We start from the raw sequence: 21,179 nt of genomic DNA, 5'->3' as shown, positions 1-21,179 counted from the left end.
ATTCAATAAACTGATCAATAACCATAAACATAAAGAGACCAATGTTCAAAATTCAAACCATAATCTTGTTCAAACAACCACATAACAAGAATGTTAAACAAACAAATCTATGTCTTAATAAACCAAGTACTAAACGAGGGAGACAACAAAGTAAACCAAAATTAAAACAACAAAACACCTTGTAGAACTGTCACCAGTTGTAAAACCAAAACAATAAAACACCTTGTAGCTTTAAGTAGTCGAGACCTTACTCTTCAATGCAGAACTCTGAAAACAAAAGAATTGGATGAGCTAACATAAACTATAAGAGAAGCAATAACAAAAAATAACAATATCAAGTGATATACAAACCTTTTTCAAGTCGATCTTCATATTCTACTTCTGCCAGAATTTGAGCATTGGTAAGAACTCTTGATTCAATTGCAATGTCTTGATTCTATTTGTTTTGCATTTTTCCTTTTCAATATTTTTTAATATCTAAAAATAATATTTTGGTATCTAGAGTTTATGAATATGATAAAAAAAAATATACAATTAAGTCTCTATACAATAAGTAGAATATCTCATAACTAAAATCCTAAAAAGAAAAAAATGTTGCACCTAGTAATGTATAAATACTCGAGGTTTTAATATTAACCAAATGTATTAAAGTGGCAAAATGGTTACAATATACCCTCTAAATGCTGTAGGTGTTGGGTTTGAATCCCACTACTTACTATTTTGCAGTGGTATTTATATATGTTCAGATTAGTTCGGGTACCCGTTCGGATATCGGGTAATACCCGATCGGGTTCGGGTATCCGATCTTAATAAATTCTAGACCCATTCGGGTATTTTAGAACTTCGGATACGGGTTCGGGTCGGATATTTCGGATCGGGTTCGAGGTTCGGGTTTCGGGTTCGGGTATTTTGCCCAGGGCTATGAATGACTGATTGTAATCCGATCAAATTACAAAAGATAGCTTAAACTTGATTAGTAAATTTAAGAATAAAAATGAAACAAGATAGATGTGGCCTTTTGTTGTTGTTGATTATGCGCATTTAAAGATTAAGAAACCCTGGTTAGCGAGTTGTGACCCTCTCTTATAAGTCTCTCTACATTGTATCCAAGTTCATAAGGAAAAATCACATTTTAAACCTTCAAAGTGTCACTGAATAAGACTTTAAACCTTGAAATTATTTCATAAACACTATAAAAATTAGTGAAGTGACCTTAGTGCAGTGGCAGAAGGTAAGTTCATTTGTAGAAGGCACCATCACATCCGGGATCGAGTCTCGGCTCCTACGAATGTAGGAATTTGGCTAATGGACCGGCCAGTTGTGGCTCAATGGTTGACAAAAAAAAAACACTATAAACATTTAAAATGATTTTATTAACGCTTTAAACCTTAAAACTAACATTCTCACATACGGTTCTGAAACGGAGAATTCGTTACATGAATTCTGGCAATGTAGTTGGGCTAAACCTTTTGCATAAAAATTCACAAAATTTTGTAGATAATTTGATAAGCCAATGATTTTTTTCCGTGCCCCAAAAAGGAGTTTTGGTTCAAATCCTTTGAAACAATTAGAAAATTACAAAAATTGTTTGTATCGCTATTAAAAATGACGGAACAGTAATATTTGTCAACGTAAAATAGTTAAACTATGCTTGATTTAAATATTTGTTTAATTTTTTATTTAATTTAATTCAATTATTTATTTATGGTTGATAAAAAATTTTAAAAAAAAACTAAAAAATATATCAAAGCAATAAAATGAAGAATTAGAGGTAAGATTAAAACATGTGATAAATGTAAAATTGAAGACGACAATATATTTAGATTCATTGGTTTTCACTGAGAAGTAAATCGATTTAATCAGAATCAATAACAAATGCATTTATTAAAAAGATTAATAATATGAAGAGTGACGTTGTAAAAGTTTGTCTACAATGAAGATGAATATAAATTTATCTTTTTCTCTTTTTATTTATTTATAAAAACTAAAACTAATTAAACTTTAAATTAAACCAACATAGTTTAACTATTTCGCATTGACGAATATTATTTTTTATAGCGGTACAAACATGAAAGTTAGCTTGAAGGTTTAAAGTGTTAGTAAAATTATTTTGAAAGTTCAAAGTGTTAGTAAAATCATTTTAAAGGTTTATAGTGTAGTGAAATTTTATCGAGGTTTAAAGTGCTACTCAGTTACACTTTGAAGGTTTAAAATGTGATATATACATATATGGTTACAGATTTTAAGCAATTTTACAAATTTTTATTAAAATATTTTTTTTTTCTCTTTTTACAAATTGGTTATGAAATTAAACATATTGTTCTTCAGTTTAAGTATGGTTATATTTTTTTTTTGCTAAATAAAGTATGGTTATTTATATCATATGAGTTTGCAAAAAAAAATTATAGGGCATAATTTTTTTTTGTGTTGGGCATTAAAAAATGCCAGGCCGGCACTGCACTGATACTTATACGATATAATATCAGGTTTCAAAAACAAACATAAAACGTAATAAGAAAGAAAAATCATGCAGTCTCAGTAAAAAAAACTCAGTGTATTATATGCCCACACACATTATTGAAGTTACGTGGTATATATACTAGAAGAATTTTTTTTTATAATATATACTGTTGCTGCTTTTGAATATTTTGAAAAGTCAAAGGGAGAGTTCTCAAGTTTTTTTTTTTTTGTTAGCAAAGATCAGAGAGTTCACAAGTTACGCAGTCGCATGCATAGTCACCTCACAATCCATCAAAGCACAAAAGGGAGATAAACGACCCTATAGTTCTTTTAAGGCTTTATATAACAATCACTTGTAACTCAATATATCATAATCTATTCATAGACACATTGAGCTCAGTTTTGATCCCGTTTCAGTAGTTGTTTGAACCATAACGCAGACATCTTGGGGTATCTCTTCAAGTCCTTGTAATCCACGTACACAATTCCAAACCTACGCGGAGGAGAGAAGTCATTAGAACATATACTATAACAATTTATCAGAAAGAATCATATAAACCAATAACAGATTCATTAGTTAATTCAAAACCTTGAGGTATATCCTGATAACCATTCGAAATTATCAAGCAATGACCACGCGAAATATCCAGTTACATTGGCTCCATCGTCTACTGCCTTTTTAAGCTGCGCTAAGTAGCCTCTATAATAATTTATTCTCGTTGTATCATTTAGTCCTTGAGCTAGAGTGATGTTGCCCGGATCATCCATCCCTATAAATATTGTATTCAAATTTTAACACTCAACACTTATATAACAAACACAAAAAAGATTAAACTCAAGACTTTATCGTTAGAATATATACCATTTTCCGAGAGAATCATAGTTGGATTACCATAGTGTTCCTTAATGTACATCAACGCCTTGTACATTCCCCATGGTACGTTATATAACCATTCCGAATATGCCTAAATAAATTTAGATCACTTCATAATCAAACACTAGTAATTAAAGAGAGTTAACAATAAAAAATAAAAATAAAATAAAAATGAAATATATCTCACCCTTGGACCAATTGGTGTCCCATTCTTTGCAACTGCATGTGTATAGACTAAGAACTCTCAGTATGCACTTGATTTATATAATATGTAGCACATTGACATTGTCACAAGACGAGATCATTCATAACGGATAAACATATATATATACGAACACAGAACTTACAGTTAAAAGCGACGTTCCAATCTTGTTGATAACCCAAAGCCTTGGGTGGTGTGGAAATTTTAGGATCAGACATGAAATAAGTCGTGTATTGGTTTATCCCAACGAAATCTATGGAACCTTTCACCATTTTCACTTCTTCCGCTGTGAATTTTGGAAGCCTATCTTTCACAATGTTCTGCATTGTCTTTGGATACTCTCCATATACTATTGGGTGAATAAACCTTCAAAATATATACTCTTATAAGCTCACCAAAACTCTTAAAGGTAACGTATGAGTTTTTAGATTTCTAAAAATTTGAACGTTTACCATCCAACATGAAAGTCTCTTGCTCTTTGAGCAGCGTCATTGTCTGCTTCACTACTTGTAAGTGGCTCAAACCAAACAAAATCCAGTAGAATCCCAATCCTTCCTTTTTGGTTCTCCTGAAAATGTATGGTTCGATGTTTAGTAGTCATGATTTAGTTGTTTGGTATCATACAAACAACTTGAAACTTGAAAGAGCCTTTATATACCTGATAATTTTGGCGGTATCTCTGGACGGCTGCTGAGTGTGCCAAGAAAAGGTGATGGGCAACAATGTATGGTTCGGTCGCGGAGTTACCATCAGTGCAGTTTCCAAATGCTTTAGAGCATCGACCAGGCGCAAAAATGCCGTTATCATAGCCTAGAGCAGCTACAACACGGGGCTCGTTAAACGTCATCCAGTTCTTCACTCTATCTCCAAATGTCTTGAAACAAAACTCTGCATAATCCGCAAAATCTTCCCTGTAAAAATTGCCTCATTATATCATATCAAAAAAGATTTTTGCAGTAAGAAACAAATGATAATATACAGTTTGGTGCTTACACTACTTGTTTACTAAGCAGGCCTTGATACTTTTGTTCCAAAGCCAGAGGAAGATCGTAGTGGTACAAATTCGCATACGGTTTTATACCTAACAATTGTATCATGTTCATTATAAAAAGGGTAAAATCAAATTTGTACAATTATAGAATGATTTATACCTTTTAGGACCAAGTAATCGATCAATATCTGTTGTAATAAGCAACTCCATTCCAGTTGATTTTACCGGTTCCTTCTGTTTTCCATAAGAAGTTATATATAAACCAATCTTTAGATCTGAATATATAAGCACTGTGAATATTTTTCTAATAATATTTTACAGTAATAATACCAGGGAAAATTCTGGACCATGAAATGGAAAATCTGTAGGCATCGAAGTTGAGGTTCTGCATCAAATCTACATCTTCCTGAAATGTCATTAACATGATGAACTTTGAACACCACCAATGTAAATTACATATATGCATTATGATTCGATAAGAATACTTTATGATTAGTTACCTTGTAACGGTGATATTGGTCCACTGTTAACTCAGCCGTTGCATTGTTAGCTATCTTACCTGTTTTTTTATATACAATAGCATAAAAAGAAATCTAAATGGTTAGTTAATAGTTTTAGTGAAGTTGTAATTAGATTGATAATGAGATTAAATTAACCAGGAATCTTGACGAAGGCATCCCAAATGCTTGGCCCACGACCGTCTTGGTGGGTCTCTCCTTCCACCTGATAAGCTGACGTGGCTGTTCCGAACAAGAATCCTTCCGGAAAACTCTCTCTGTTAAGATCGCTTGTGTCCATAGGTACGCCGTCTCCGGACGGCAAAGATTCGCCGGAGCGAGAAGCGCAGAGGAGGAGGAGAAAAAGAAACATGTGAGATAATTGTAAATTCTCCTCTGTTTAGTGGTAAGACGAAAGTAATCAAATAGTATTATATGGAGTAGTAATCTCTCTCAAGTCCAATTCTCTCTCTATCAGTAATCTTCTGATAATATGAAAATAAAAACAGACCAAAACAGAGCATTCATTTTTTGACAAAAGATATGCCGACAAAAAACAAAAAGACACACACACAAGTCATCAACACAGCCACAGCCAAACGGAGGAGATCCAAAAGTCTTCAAAAGTAGTTGAAGCTTTTCCAAAGTTACAATATATCTTTATAATTTACTCAAAGTCTTCTTATTGGGGAGTTAAGCTCCAGACGCGGATACAAGCATCTTCACCAGAACTCACTACATGGGAATCATCAGCAAAACCCAGACCATATACTCCACCTAAGTGAGCTCCTTTTATGGTCATCCTTGACGAAGCTGGTTTGTCCACTTCATACACGATCACACAGGTGTCTAAGGATCCTGTAGCAACCATACTGCTGTTTGGAGACCAAGCTAAGCAGTTTATGCGTGCGCTATGGTACAACATGTTCTTCAGCTTCATCTGTTTTTTTAAGAAAAAGGAACCGATATAAGACCTTGTGTTTTGTGTTCCAGATTCATGGGGGAAAGGTTTTAAATAATCTTAAGTTTACCTCTCTGGAGACTCTGTCCCACACAACAGCTTCTCTGTTCAAATCAGCTGATGCAAACATAGAGAGATCCGGAGAGTAACGTATGACACTGATGGCGCCTCTGTGTTTCTCGAGAACTGCTTCCTCAGTGAGTGAGTCGCCACTAACAGAATACAGATGGAGTTTACCGTCTTGGCCACCGACGATGGCTTCGGTTCCATCAGGTGTTACTGCCAAAGCAGTGACAGTGAACCCAAGGTTGATGGTTGACACTACTTTCCCATCACGGAGAAACACAACTCCTGACTCAAAGGTCACCAGAAGTAGATCCGGTGAGAGTGGTGCAAGGCTTAGATCTTTTGGTTGATTTCCAATGTCAATAGCCTCTTCATTTGTGCATTGATCGTCTTTATAGGAAATCCTAGATATCTGAATTAAGAATCACATAGTGAAAGAATGCGAATTAGTTGCTTCAATATTAATAATGCTTGTAATAATTAATATCATTAACACTTGTTACGTCCTTAAATTCATTCGACACTCCCCTAAAAGAAGTCAGATCAACACAAAAATTAAGGTGACATGTCCTAAATGTGAGAAAAAAATAAAAGTGAGAACCAATTTACCATATTGTCATATCCGGAGGTCACAATCTCTTCTTCATGAGCAGCAAAGCACTTTATTTGAGTGTTCTGTGTCCTCTGCAATTTACCGCTGAAACCACGGCCTAGCATCCATTTACATATGAGACCATCATAACTACCAGATAATATGTAGTCAGTATTTCCTTTGAGGACAGCTAAGGAAGAGACGTTCTTCATATGCCCCGAAAACTGAAAGGGGGATTTATCAAGATCACTTGCTGAGAATATGCTGATCGTGCCACCTAGAGAAACAGTGACAATATGATCGTTCTGCCACAGACACCCAACAAGCATATCGTCCACTCCTCCTGATGATCCAGGACAATTCAATGTTGTGTTCAATGTTCCGCTACCGTTTTCTGACATATCCCACACTTTGGCTGACTTGTCTGCAGAAACAGTGATGACCTGGTTGATGATTCAAACATATACAACATGTAAGTACATATGTAGCACCAACCATATATTGAACAACTCATTGATCTTCATATATACACTTAAAATTCTAGACCACAAATGTAGCTCATGTACACACATACTAGAGAGGGTCAGAGTGATATATTTCAAATGCTATTCTATAAACCCTGTTCAAGCCTAATGTAGTTTGAGACTAATATGACGGAATCAGAAAAGGATTCGAGAAACACGGTACAACAATCAGAAAGAACTTAGTACCTGTTTACCATCAGGACTCCAGCTAACTGCATAGATGCTACCTTTATGCCCATCTTCAGGTGAAAGCTCTCCAAGTTTCTCACAAGTCTTTCCATCATATATAATCCCCTTTTTATCTGAACTAACAGTAATAAACTTACTTCCATCTGGTGCAAACCTCACACAGTTGACAAAGTTGGAATGCTCTCTGTTGACCAAACACAAACAACAAAACTTGTAAACAATTCGGAATCACACAAGCAAGGAACAGAACAGATACTAGAAATTGAATAATCTGACCTGCTTGAGAGCTTGAACTTGAAAGGAGGACCTTCATAGAAATTCACCAGAAAATCTTCCCCACAAGTAACAATACGGAACGGTCTAGTTGGCTTGATAGCACAGCTAAGAACTCTCCTAGAATGTCCATCAAACTCTCCCACATTTGATCCTGAATCCCACCTAATAAATGTGAAACATTTCGTTAGGCATCAAATGAGTCAAAAATGATCAGTTCAATGTGATTCAATCCGATTCAACAAATTCAATACAAAACCCTTTAGTCCGATCAAATCAAAGTCAACACATTTCACATAAAAATCAAATTTTTATCAAAGAACCAAAACAAAAAACAAAAAATGCTCACATGAAAGCACGAACAAGAGATTTCCCTTTGCCATCACCAGAAGCAACGATCCTCAACCCATCAGCAGACCACTGAAGATCATCGATCCGACCAGCCAAAACCTTAAACTCTTTCTTCAACACATGATCATTGTAAGCACCCCAGATTCTAACAGTACCCGACACATCACCCGACGCGATCCACTCTCCGTTAGGTGAGTATCTCGCAACAGTAGCTGGGTAAGCGTGTTCCCCGTAGATAGATACCTTTAAAGGGTTGTTGAGGTCGAGCATCACGACGGATCGACCATTAGTGTAGAGGATTGTATCGGACTTCGAGTCACCGGAGATCAGGATCCCTCGACCTCTCTCCGTTGACGGGACGCACGCGTAGGTTTCGGAAAGCTCCATCATAATCGAGAGACTTTAGCAGAGATCGTTTTGGGTTTTACGAGAAGAAGAGACCACACAGACGAAGAAAGAGGAAGGACGGTTTTGAGTCTTTTTGAGTTTTGTTTGACATTCAGATTAGCTGTTTTTGTTTAGCCTTTTTTAATTAATTAAATTAAAATAAAAAGATTATGTAATACTCCCTCCGTTTCAAAATATAGGATGTTTTAAGCAAAGCACGCAGATTAAGAAGTCTTTACTTTTAACAAGTTCAACCAATCAGAAATAATACTGCATAATATAAAATACTAAACTAATCTAAAAATTGCATTGAAATTTGAAAGCATCCTATATTATAAAACAACAAACTTCTCCAAAACATCCTATATTTTGAAACGGAGGGAGTAATAATCATTGTTACAACATTCACTTCTCTGGCAGAAACTGATTAAATTAATATACAAAAGAAGAAAAATCTGACGTGTAGTCTTCTAAGACCTACACTAGTTTGTATTTAGTCTTGTTGTTGTTGCTGATCACGGATGTTTATTAGATACAAAATAATCATATGCTTTATGTTTTTCCTACAAATGTAGAGGTTTATTAGTGGAGTGGATTAAACATGGTAATGTTGAAATTTATAGATTAGAGAGTAAGACTAATTGGGTGTTATATTCTCAAAAGAGGTATATATACGGCCCATGGGCCAGTTAATAAAGCCCAGAGTAGCTATATTTGCTATATTGCCAAGTCAATGAATCGCTAGCAGTTGATTGGAGAATTTGATGTCTATCTAACACCGACACAACTTGTTGTGAAATATCTTTGTGATAAAAAATAAAATAAAAAATCTCATGGAAGCATTCGATTATTGATTGAAATTTTTATTGGAGTGTATGAGAAAATTTAGTTGTCAGTCGTGGGGCTTTACATCTCTTGGTCGCATTATAATACATAGATGAATGTGTGTATTATTTGTTTATAGAGAACTTCCTTGCGTGGTTAGAGAGAAGATAAGGAAACATAAGAACAAAGCTGTCACAAGTCTCTCTGTCTCTCTCAAACCAGCCACACCACCTCGTCCCCATTACTCACATGCCCCTTTCTCTATTATTCTTCTCTCCCAAAAAAAAAAAATGAAATATTTCTGATTGATTGCGCTCATATTTGATATGATCGCAAAAATATTGTTGAAATTTTTGAAATTTGTGAATTGTGGTTTTCCAAATTTTAATTGACAAATTTTTGGATGTAATAATGTTTAAAAGAACATGGCTACAACAACAACGACAACAACAAAAAAGCTAATTTACAAAGACAGAACAGAACCAAGCCCATCTCTTTTTCTATCTGAATTTCACTTCACTCAACCAATCACGTAATAACACGTGCCCACATCACAATCAAAATCCACTACCACGTCACCACGACCTTAGTAAGACTAATGTAATGACGCTGTAAAGAAAGAAGTGGACCAAGCAGTGCGGATACTGAAGTGAAGTTGCCAAGCCACTAGAGAATTCGGAAGAGTCGACGGCTAAGGGCATGCCGTCGCTGCCGATAGCACACGACCGTGGCTCCCCACCTTGGTTGAGCATGACGGCTCGGAGGACGGAAGTGACAGTGGGGAAGTAAGCTGTACGGTTCTTAGCAAGAAGCCAAGTGAGACCCATGAGGACACAATCTTTGTTGTGCATCTTTGCTGTTCTGTTTCGATCTTCTTTCGATGGGTGTCTTGTACCTGAAGTTTTCTTCGGGTTTAGCTGCAAAAAAGAAACAAAAGCCAGAAGCGTGTTTAGTTTGCTTAGGTTTTGTTACTGTTGACTAAAGTAATCATTGAGTAATTAGAAAGTAGAAAGGTGGAAGCTAGTGGCTAAGCTTTTTTTTAGGTTATGGTGGGTTTGGTGATTAAGATACAGAAGAATGAAAGGAAAAATCAAAGACAACAAAGTAACGCGTGAGGATCACGGCTTTTGTAAGCGCCTATGTGTGTGTAGTGTGTGTCAGACTGTCAGATAGAAAAAGAACAAAAAGCTAAAGAACAAAACTTTTCCCAAATTACCATTCGCCATGGATGATGGCCAGATCAGAAAGAATCCTAGATTACATAATTCCAAATCTTCTTCAATCCTCACTCACTCACTCATATACTCATATAGTAAACCCTAACGTGCTTAAACACTAAATATCATCAAAGCATCAAGAAAAGTGATTACTTTTGGATTAGACCTCCTTATACATAGTTAACTAGTCGATCAAATCATCATTACTCATCCTAAATACTGTCTATATCAGTAAATCTAAACCAAAACCAGATGCTAAAACACCATAACAGATTATCTAAAGTTACTAGATTTATCTACTACACACACATTTCACTATGTTAGATTCCAATTGAACTCCACAGTGACAGCTTCTAACAGTCAATCCAAACAGAACCCATCAAGCAATTATAGGAAAGTTAGAGACTTTACCTTATAGAGACTGTTCAAGCACTTGTTACAGCCAAGCAGAGGAGACAATCTATCAGCATTGTTGTGGCTACCACTCAAACAATCAGTCTCTAATCTAGTAACCCTCTCGTCTCCAACGAGTCTCCCTTCTTCGTTAACTCTAAAAGCCTCAGAACAGCTCAACGGATGCAATCTGATTCCGCAGTAGCAGTAAACGACGTCGCAAGTCTCGTTCGGTCTGGTGAGCTCAATCCCTCTCTGCCTCAACGATTTCCCCAATCCGTCGACGCAAGTCTCCGAGTCATCGGGAAGCAAAGGCATGTCTTCTTGCGTCATCGGGGAGGAGGATGCGTTTCTGGCGGCGGCGGAAATGGAGCGGCTAAGAGCAGTGGTTGAGTAAGCAGAGTAGAGCCACGCGCCTAGAACAGGGCAGCATCGTCCTTTGTGGAGCTTTTTGCCGGTGCAGGCTGATTTGATTCCGTGGAAGAGGTCTTCAGGTAAATCGAGAGGGCAGCCTGAGAAATCTGATTGCTCCGGGAAAGCGGGTATGGTTGCGGGTGGGGATGATTTGACCCGGAATGGCTGGACTGTGACAGTTTCTTCTGGGTTTGGTGAAACGGGTGATAGAATGGTGAAGAAGGAGAAGAAGACGATGATGAGGTGAATGGGAGAAGGCGCGTGTTGGAACATCGCCGGAACAATGGAGACAAGAGTAGTAAGACTAGACTAGCAAAAGAGAGAGAGACAAAGAGAGTGTGAATGAAGAGATGTGTAATAAAATATCACAAATGGGAGATCTCGATTTATACCAATTTAATATTACTCCTAGTTCCTACTACTACAGTCTACTACTCTTACTCTACTAGTAGTACTTATTTCAAAGAAAAAAAAAATGGTTCGTTAATATTTTTCATTGTAAACAAAAACATTTTCTTATGATTCATTAATATTTTTCGTTGTGTATGATGATTATAATAGAAACTATGGTAATCTACTAATCCATGGTGGCAAATTAGTAGTATTAGTAACCTGAAATTAGTTGAATCACGGGACGATTATTCTTCGCATTGAAACTTGAAAACTACAGAGTGCGACTGATCGACAGGTTCACTTGTTTTAGTTTTATAATTCCAATACATAAGACTTGGAAGGATTCGTTTAGTTTAGTATTATACTTACGATACTCCACTACTTTTGCTTTGTTTTTTCTTTAAAACCCAATGTACTAAAATCCACACATATATACTTAGATCTGATAATGTAATCTGTTTAATCGATCAAATTAGCATAATGCGATTTTATGAATATATAAATAAACTATATAAAAGTAGGATGGGTTTGTCTCGTAAAGCATATAAAGTTATTCGTTTGGCTGACAAAATAATGCAATTAATTTTTTTTCGCAAATTAAACACTGTGAAAAAACAAAAGAACCATGCGCAAATGCAAACTGTAAAATAGTAAAAGTTACGAATTTAGTTTTGCTATGTTTAGTATTTAGCTGTTTTGTCATTTTTATTTATAATTTAAAGATTTTGCTCTTACTTCCATGGAAAATAAAAGACAAGAAAAGAAGAAAACGCACCCAAGCCAGGAAATACTACTACTAAAGTTGGATAGAAGTAAAAAGGAAAAAGAGAGAATTATGTGGAGCTCCATGTTAAAAAGGTAACGTCAGGCACGCGAAATGGTCTTCTAGTAGTAGTAGTGAGAATTAGTAAAAAGCTGCTTAAACTATGACATTACAATCCCTTTTTCGGGAATGCCATTACAAAAAGTAACGACTACTACTGTAGTAGAGTTACAAAATGGTATATATATACTCACTTTGGATATAGACTAAAATTCACAACATTATTGTATATTGTGGACTAATTTAAAGTTATGTATGATATGTACAGTTCGTAACAGTATTTTCATCGGCTCCCTCTAAAGCCATTAGTAAACCAAAAGCGAGAGAACAAAGAAAAAGCAAATGGGACGACCAAAAAGAAGAAAATCAACAGTAAATCAAAATCATTCTATATCATTTGAGGACGAAGTGATCATCATACTCACTTACTGTATATAACATGTATAGTTAGGCTTAGCTTAGGCATATAACATGTATAGTTAGGCTTAACTTCGCTTTGGCATATTCATCGCCTGATAAGGTCAAATACTTGTAAGACATAAATCCAGGGGTTAACATGTAGTAAAGCCAAACGTCTGGGGGTATTTCCACAATTCTTCATCCATTTTTTTTAATACAACTCGAATTGATGGACAAATTGAAGACCAATGAAGGTTAACTCGTTTTGTTCATTGCTCATGTCTCTCAGTATCTATCAAAGATCATAACATTTCTTCTTTTCTCTGTGAGAGATGTGTATACGAATTGTAGAATCAGCCGCCTACTGTTAGCAACAAGTTTCAGTCCCCAATATCTGAATCAAGTGTGGAGAGCCGCAACCTTTTGAGACAAAGCATCTACCGTATCATTGTTTGATTCCCCGTGCTGTAAAAAGTAAACAAGAATGTGAAGAACAAGAGTATAGAAACTTGTACTCTATTCTCTATATAGATATCTCTATAATGCTTCTTGGTTTTTACCTCTGAGTTGTTTCTTTGTTTCACGCCAATGCATTTAGATGCACTGATGCTGGCACTTTTTAGCAAGCTGCGAGCGCTGTAACCAGTATAGCTCGTCCCATTCCTGTAATCTGAGCCCTCGTGTTGTGACGTTGGAGGGCTTTCGAGGGTCGTGGCTAAAGAAGCTGCGGATCTGTTCTCGATTTCGTGATTCTGTGATTCATTATCTTTCTTAGGACCAGGGACTCTCTCTCTGAAACAGAAAAAGGTTCCAACACAACACAATGGAATGAGAAACAAACTTTAAAGAATCGGGGAAGTCTGATGACTTTTAAAATCAGTTTTACGGACAAACCAACGAACAAAAATTGTATTACCTAGGCAAAGAAGCGTGTTGGCGTTGAAGAGGTGAGCCTCTCTCACCCTTACCGTAATTTTCCTCAAGGTGTGCAAATTGTCTCTTAAACCGATCAACACCACTGCATTTTCATTTAGATTACAAAATCTTTATCTTACTTCTCATAATTCGCAATAAATTATAATTTCAGATTCCAAATGATTTTATATACCTTGGGTACATGAAGCTAGTCTGTTCTCCACCTCGAAGATATTCTTGCAGCATCTGAGGATGATACTCTAATATCTGCATTGTTTCATTTTCAAGTTTTGTAAGGATTACGATTATACAATGCAAAAAGAGAAGAAGATACATTTTGCCATTGTTCAGAGCTTAACCAATCCAAACAAGTTTAGTGAAGCAAAAAACAATAAGAGATTAGTGTACCTCTCTATAAATCAATTCTCTCACATCTTCTTTCGTTATCTTCCTTCTTTCAAACTCAAACACAAGCTTTGGAATCGGTTGAGTAGATGGTTCCCGGTCCACGTTTGCCAGACCATAGAAGTAAGGATCTGCCAGTGCCTGTATACACGCGCACACACACAAACATGTATATAAAAAGTTTCCTTTTCTGAGAGCGATTGAAACTGCTCTGAAACTTTGAAGTGGAAACGCTAGAGAAAAAAGTACAACACAGGAGCTTTACCTCTTCGGCTGTGGGACGGTCTTTGGGATCAAATGCAAGAAGACGGTGCAGTAAGCGAAGGGCCAACGGGTCTACATGAGGAAATTTGTGAGTGAATGGAACTGGCGGTTTTCTTCTCATATTGGCCAGGTATCTCCTCGCCTTTTCATTACGAATCTGCAACACAACACAAAACACTGACCATCATTACAGGAACTAGAAAAACTGATCCATCCTGGTCTTGTAACGTTATAACAATAGTATGCTCATATTTCTGTGGCCACATACCTACATGAGCTTTCCTACCAATTTATATGAATTCAGCCCAAACTAGCCTAAACTACTCGCCACAAAACCATGGCTGAAAGGTACTACCTACCGTACTAGTAAACAAATAGTCATCATTTATAAAACTTTCAACTCATACGACATAAGACATCAAAAGAACTGTTGCAGCCAAACTGTAGCAAAGAGAAATAGAAGAACTCTACCAACTAACCCTTGATATAGCTTCGGGAGGCGGAGTACCGAGCAAATCAGTCATAATATCCAATTGGTGCACCACATTCTTCCCAGGAAACAAGGGCTTCCCAGTGAGCATTTCTGCAAATATGCATCCTATGCTCCATATATCAATGGCAGGAGTATACTGCAGCAAGGAAAGAAAATCCGTTTTAAGCTAAGTTTGTGATGTCATATAATATGTGAAACATACAACTTTTGCAACAAGAAAATAAAAGAAACGAGAATCGAATTTTACTTTGGAGAAGAAAGAGCCACAAAGTTCTGGTGCACGGTACCATCTTGTAGCAACATAGTCCTGCAAAGAAGCGAAAGCCATTTTGATCACAACACTTAATGCATTAGAGAATATAAAATAGAAACTTATGATTTCAGTCTGTAACATACAGTCCAGAATATAGCCGAAGGTGCATCATTAAACGACACTCGAGCAAGCCCAAAGTCGCAAATCTTCAACTTGCAGTCAGAGTTAGCTAGAATATTTTTAGGCTTCAAATCACGATGAAACACATTAGCTGCATGCAACAAAGAAAAAAGATTTCGTTCAGGTTGAGTTAAAAGCAGTAATAGACTAAAGGGAACAACGAAAACACGAATTTCTCGAGCCAATGCACTCGCCTGTGTGTATAAACTTCAGACCACGAAGAAGCTGGTAGAGGAAAAACTGGTAATGCTCAGGTGTAAGATCATCATTCGCCTTGATAACTTGGTGAAGATCTGATTCCATCAACTCGAAAACAACATAAATGTCTCTGAATTCACGGCGTGAAGGAGGAAGCATCACGTGTTTAATCTCCACTATATCAGGATGCCGGAGCAACCTGAGAAGCTTGATCTCTCTTAGAATCCGTGTTGCATCAGAGACGTGCTCAAAGACATCATTAATTTTTTTAATGGCAACCTTTTCTCCAGTATGTGTGTCGATTGCAGATGCTACAACCCCGTAACTTCCTTTCCCTATAACTTCTTGGATTTGGTATCGGCTGGCTTCACCATATTCTGTAAAGAACTCAGTCTCCAGTGCAACCTGCGATTGTACAAACATGACAGCATAAAACACCTATTACGAACTTTAGATTGGAAAGACAAGAATTCTGCCTACTCCTCCAAATTCTATAGATCATCTTCTAGATTAAGAATGAGACTATAGGGAATCAAAAGACCAATTCAAAGCCGAGGCAAATGAAACATAATGAAGAAGAAACCAAATCAACAATGTAAACCATTCTACTAGTTCTCCAAATCCTTCAATAAGGTGCCATAGATTCAGATCATACCAGAGGACATCAAAAACCAATTCAAAACCGAGGGAAAGGAAGTATAATCATGAAGCAACCAAATCCACATTGTAAGCATTTTCTGACAACATAAAAGTACTGACATCTAAGACTGTTGATCAAAATCTTTGACAGTTCCATAAAGTCAATTCGTAACAAAGATCCAAACCATCAGAGACAGCTACCTTGCAGTTTCCAAAATTTCTAAGCAAAGAAACACCAAGAATATAGGAATCCCAAAAAAGTGTTTGCCCTTTAGTAACTTAAAAACCCAATGAGATTAAACAATGATTTGCTACAGTCCCTTCCAATGAAATTGGAGAAATGAAACAGAAACTCATTCGAATCCCAAAAAGTGTTTGCCTTTTTAAAAACAGAAATCACCAAAAAAAAAGGTAACAAATCCCAATTTTGAATCTGGAGAAAGCAAACAGATTAGACGAAACGACAGATCCATGGGAGAAGCAGTAACCCCCAAATGGTTTCCATAAATAAAATTAAAAAAAACGAACCTTTTTATGAGGATCCATAAGAATGTAATTTCTTCTAGGAACCCTAATGCACTTCAACCCAGACAAATCAAAATCCCTAACAAGCGCGAATCTTTTCGATTCCTCTTCTGCTCTTTTATCTTTTCCTTCTTCTTCTTCTTCTTCTTCCTCTTCGTCCTCTTCTTCTTCTTCGTTTCTGTAAATGGTTGTGAGCTGAGACCGTAAACTGGTAACAGATAAACGATCACTTGTAGAACCACAGTGACGAGAGCTGTTATTGCTGTTGTTGTTGTTGGTGATCAGATGATTAGAAGCATTCCGAGAATGAGGATGATGATGACTATTATTAACGGTGGTGCTGTGACTAGCACCCATCAAACACCCTCCTCCACCACCACTCTTTTTTTTTTTTAATTTCTTTAATTAAAATTAGTAAACAAAAATGTTTCTTCAACTCGTTGACTCTACGCACGAATCTCTCAGGTATGGCGTGCTTCTCTCTTTCGAATTCGACTCTCCATTATTGTTTTATATTTTTTTCCTTTGCTGTTTGGGCTTCTCTCTTGTCCGAAGGATGCGGAAGCTAGAAGAAGAAGAAGAAGAAGAAGGTGAAAGGGGTTTTTTTTTTTTGGCACGTGTGGTGCACGTGAAGCGTGTGTCACTCTTTACCCCTTTTAATTAAAGGGGTATGTTTGACTATTTTACAAAAGTCACATGGATTTTAATCTCTCGTCGTTTTCATAATTTCGCTTTATAACAACAACTAATTTAGATTAAAAAGTGTTAGGAAAAATTAGGCTAACAAAATACTCCCTCCGTTTCAAAATATAAGATGTTTTGGAAGAGTTTATTGTTTTATAATATAAGATGTTTTCAAATTTCAATGCAACTTTTAGATTAGTTTAGTATTTTATATTATGCAGTATTGTTTATGATTGGTTGAACTTGTTAAAAGTAAAAACTTCTTAATCTGCGTGATTTGCTTAAAACATCCTATATTTTGAAACGGAGGGAGTAACAAATTGTATAACTGTTTTTGATAAGGACTGTATGATATTAAAATTTTCAAAAAGCGTGTTTGAGAAGAAGAAAATAAGAAAAAGAAACGGTGATGGTGGTGGTGTTGGAGGTGGGTGGGGCCAAAATGGCCTTTTGGTTTGAGATATTGTAAGATGACAGCCAATGTCTGCCCTGTAATTCTTCTAATGCACGTCTCCGGTCGTGTGACTTGAGAGTTGAAAGGACCCTAAATCCCTAATGACCCAAAAAATAATCATAATTAACAATTCATTTTTCAAACCAAAAAAAAAATGATCATAAAAAAAAAAGTTAACTATGCAGCACACAGACAGGCCCATCTCATCTCATGTTGAGATCTCATTACTATAAGTGAACCTTGTGCCGTCAGGGATGATAATTCGGCCCGTTAAGTATTAGCATGTAATGAAGAAATTGACTCACGCGATCGACCCCTTTTGAAAAGAATTGTAATGCCCATTTTGGTATCGTCTTTGCTTTGCGAAAGTGGTGATTTTGTGACTCATAGTTGGCAAGTTCACTCTTTAGTCTTTACCAATTCTCAGAACGTTATTTCAAAAATCAAATGTAAAACAATATTTTCCTAAGCATAATATGTATCAATCATAAGTGATGATTAGCAAATTACTTTAGCTTAATTTGTTATAGACTTGTAGTTGACAAGTTTTCATGAACTGTTTTTGTAGATAGAAGACAACTACGATTCCATTTCGTGGTTATTACATATATGTTTCAAGGGTTTGATTTCTTAGACATGAGTTTGGTTTTATCTCCCTTCGCATATAAATGGTCTTTATGTGTTTTGAGATGCTAGTTAAGTCATATGGCGAGAAATAGATTTTTACCGTCCATCACAAAATATATGCTTTAGAAAGTTACTTATTCAAGTGCTTTATCTGAAATTTGAAATACAAATCGAATATTTCAATACGAAAATACTTATATTTGTGGACTTATCGCATATTCTATAGATTTTGGTCTACAATAATCAGATTGTCCACGTACGTTAAGCAGTACACATATCGTAGTCATGTCATGTGGCTTTATTGGTGGTCATCTTAAGTCTTTTATCAGCCACACTTTGTTGGTTTCTCTGTTTGGCTATTGTTCAAAAGTTGAAACTATTCGAGCACACGCACGCACACATAGGACACAACAACGCATATAAGCATACATATGTCGTTGTATGAAAATGACGCTACTCAGGGTGATATTTGGGGTTTGACTGGTGACCCATTATCTGGTTTTTATTGCGCTAACGTACTATACTCGTCCATAAATTCGTATTGTATTGTCAGTAATATCAGGACAATTTTCTTGTTCATCCATTTTGGTTACCGGCCGTGACGTATGAAGGGACGATGACTCAACGGATGAGATAGGGGTGGCGCAGCTGTTTACCCCCAAAGATTTATAAATTGGTTTTTAGTCCCATTGATTTTACTTGACATTTGCTAGTACAAAGGGTAGTACAAATGGTAAAATATATTCCAGACATATCATTCACTCGATATAAAAATAGTTATGTAAAAAAATTGCTTCATCAAACTGACAGTTAAAAGAAACAGCTATTTTCTATATATAGGAAGGTATTGGATAGCAAAAAAAACAGAAAATAAAGAAAAATATACTGGCAGTAACTTGTTTTTTCCTTACAGTTACATGTTTTGAAAAGTCTGATTCTTTTCCAATTGTACTTGTTCAACTTTATGTTTCCGTTTAAAATTAAAAATTAGTGCTGATGCCAATGTCATTTGCAGATCCATAACTTGCTTATATTGTCAGATCTTACAACTAAGTTTTTCATCTATTCACTTGTAGTTATAGTTTTCTCTAATTTTCATATACTTTCTTTAATAACTAACATGATCATATCCTTTTAGGATAAAATACGTATTTCTATGACTTAATTAGATATATAAATAACTGCGAAAAAATAAACCTAACCAATATAGTGAGACTTTGCAATGCGTTTGAATGCGTTGGAGTTTTTTTGAAATTTCGTAAAAACATAACTGTTAATACGTATATGTGACTAAACCTATGTTTTTGTTGATTAACTAGTGCAAAACGTACGGTAAAGCATAAAGTAGATGGGACACATATATACTATATGTTAACGGGTTCGATTTTTCTACATCTTCGGAATCTACAATTGATATATGACATTCTCTACTCTTTTTTTTCAAATTACAGTGAATGTTATGGAAATAGTAACAACGATTTTCCAACTAATACGATTTCCACAACCAAACTACCCATAGATCTTACATCAAATATAGTAAGATGACATGACACACTTTGTATGCATCTCTCAAGATTACTAAGCACACAAGTTTTTATGAATCTTCTTCTAAATATCTATAATACTAACTTAAACATACTAAATTGTTAATCAAAAAATAAGTTTTGCCAAAAACATTGAAAAGATAATTTTGTAATTAATCTTCAAGTTAGATACGTGAAACTTAAAATTTTAAATAGAAAAGACCCTTATGTTAAATATATACAACCGACATTTGTAGTATTAAACTTCGTTGAGATATGCATCTAAACTTTGGATTTCACAACTACCAATTATGTTTTCCATATTTTAAATTTTATTAAAATTATCGTTCACTAATCACTACTTCTTGTTTTAGTTATATTGGTTAAATAAATTCAACTTATTTGTGATACACGACAATACAATAATAATGTACAATTAACACAATAAAAATTATATAATGAGTTTTTAAAGTTATTGTTCACCATTTATTACTCTAGTTATAATGTTTTAAAAATTAAGCTTGTTTGCAATATACGACAATACACTCAAATTTTCTCTTTTAAAACTTACTAATTACATATTTTCATATGTCGAGTTATTTTTTTTTATAAATTCAATATTATTATTTTAATCATATTTTAAAAATAGATTAAGCTTGATTGAGATACACAACAATACAATAAAGATCTGCATTTAAAACTTATTAATTATATTTTCATATCTAAATTTTCTAAAAATTTCCATTCACTATATATTGTATTAATTATGTTGTTTAATTATATTAAGCTTGTTTTCGATAAATGACAAAACAATTAAAATTTACTAATTATGATTATCATATACATAGATATATAATATAAATTAATTATCTATTAAATGTATTATGCTTATTTACGATACACGACAAAACATTTAAAATGAAATTAAAATTTACTAATTATGATTTTAATATACATAGATATATGATATAAATTAATTATCTATTAAATGTAATATGCTTATTTACGATACACGACAAAACAATAAAATGAAATTAAAATTTACTAATTACGATTTTAATATACATTGATTATATGATATAAATTAATTATCTATTAAATGTAATATGCTTATTTACGATACACGAAAAAACAATTAAAATTTACTAATTATGATTTTAATATACATTGATATCTAATATGAATTAA

The 21,179-nt window shown here is 35.0% G+C and overlaps 5 protein-coding genes across 6 annotated transcripts; all 5 read right to left on the bottom strand.

Moving 5' to 3' along the window:
- Window positions 3,246–4,565, bottom strand: LOC104746170 (beta-glucosidase 43-like). The gene is made up of 7 exons (XM_019236694.1): window positions 4,530–4,565; window positions 4,195–4,424; window positions 3,989–4,104; window positions 3,682–3,902; window positions 3,522–3,553; window positions 3,323–3,425; window positions 3,246–3,265 (listed from the first exon to the last, which is right to left on the bottom strand). The coding sequence occupies exons 2-7, from the start codon at window positions 4,381–4,383 to the stop codon at window positions 3,246–3,248; spliced, it is 681 nt and encodes a 226-aa protein (XP_019092239.1). The 5' UTR covers window positions 4,384–4,424; window positions 4,530–4,565.
- Window positions 4,681–5,413, bottom strand: LOC109125121 (beta-glucosidase 43-like). Its single transcript, XM_019237194.1, has 4 exons — window positions 5,184–5,413; window positions 5,028–5,086; window positions 4,858–4,933; window positions 4,681–4,761 (listed from the first exon to the last, which is right to left on the bottom strand). Exons 1-4 carry the CDS (start codon window positions 5,395–5,397, stop codon window positions 4,709–4,711), a joined length of 402 nt encoding a protein of 133 aa, XP_019092739.1. The 5' UTR covers window positions 5,398–5,413; the 3' UTR covers window positions 4,681–4,708.
- On the bottom strand, window positions 5,443–8,478 carry LOC104746165 (actin-interacting protein 1-2-like). The gene is made up of 6 exons (XM_010467579.1): window positions 7,979–8,478; window positions 7,633–7,794; window positions 7,354–7,540; window positions 6,661–7,086; window positions 6,056–6,463; window positions 5,443–5,964 (listed from the first exon to the last, which is right to left on the bottom strand). The coding sequence occupies exons 1-6, from the start codon at window positions 8,368–8,370 to the stop codon at window positions 5,707–5,709; spliced, it is 1,833 nt and encodes a 610-aa protein (XP_010465881.1). The 5' UTR covers window positions 8,371–8,478; the 3' UTR covers window positions 5,443–5,706.
- LOC104746164 (uncharacterized GPI-anchored protein At4g28100-like) lies at window positions 9,566–11,602 on the bottom strand. Its single transcript, XM_010467578.2, has 2 exons — window positions 10,821–11,602; window positions 9,566–10,109 (listed from the first exon to the last, which is right to left on the bottom strand). Exons 1-2 carry the CDS (start codon window positions 11,487–11,489, stop codon window positions 9,768–9,770), a joined length of 1,011 nt encoding a protein of 336 aa, XP_010465880.1. The 5' UTR covers window positions 11,490–11,602; the 3' UTR covers window positions 9,566–9,767.
- On the bottom strand, window positions 12,937–17,292 carry LOC104746163 (mitogen-activated protein kinase 9-like). 2 transcript variants are annotated; one of them, XM_010467577.2, is made up of 11 exons: window positions 16,707–17,289; window positions 15,536–15,944; window positions 15,305–15,432; window positions 15,156–15,215; window positions 14,895–15,044; window positions 14,417–14,572; window positions 14,155–14,292; window positions 13,940–14,013; window positions 13,748–13,849; window positions 13,392–13,623; window positions 12,937–13,296 (listed from the first exon to the last, which is right to left on the bottom strand). In XM_010467577.2, the coding sequence occupies exons 1-11, from the start codon at window positions 17,058–17,060 to the stop codon at window positions 13,231–13,233; spliced, it is 1,869 nt and encodes a 622-aa protein (XP_010465879.1). In that variant the 5' UTR covers window positions 17,061–17,289; the 3' UTR covers window positions 12,937–13,230. The 2 variants fall into 2 exon arrangements, with proteins under 2 accessions (XP_010465879.1, XP_019092070.1); XM_019236525.1 differs by having other exon boundaries at window positions 12,937–13,623; window positions 16,707–17,292.

Source organism: Camelina sativa, chromosome 15, assembly GCF_000633955.1.
Source record: "Camelina sativa cultivar DH55 chromosome 15, Cs, whole genome shotgun sequence".
Classification (NCBI taxonomy): Eukaryota; Viridiplantae; Streptophyta; class Magnoliopsida; order Brassicales; family Brassicaceae; genus Camelina; species Camelina sativa.
This window is presented reverse-complemented; position numbering and strand designations above follow the sequence as displayed.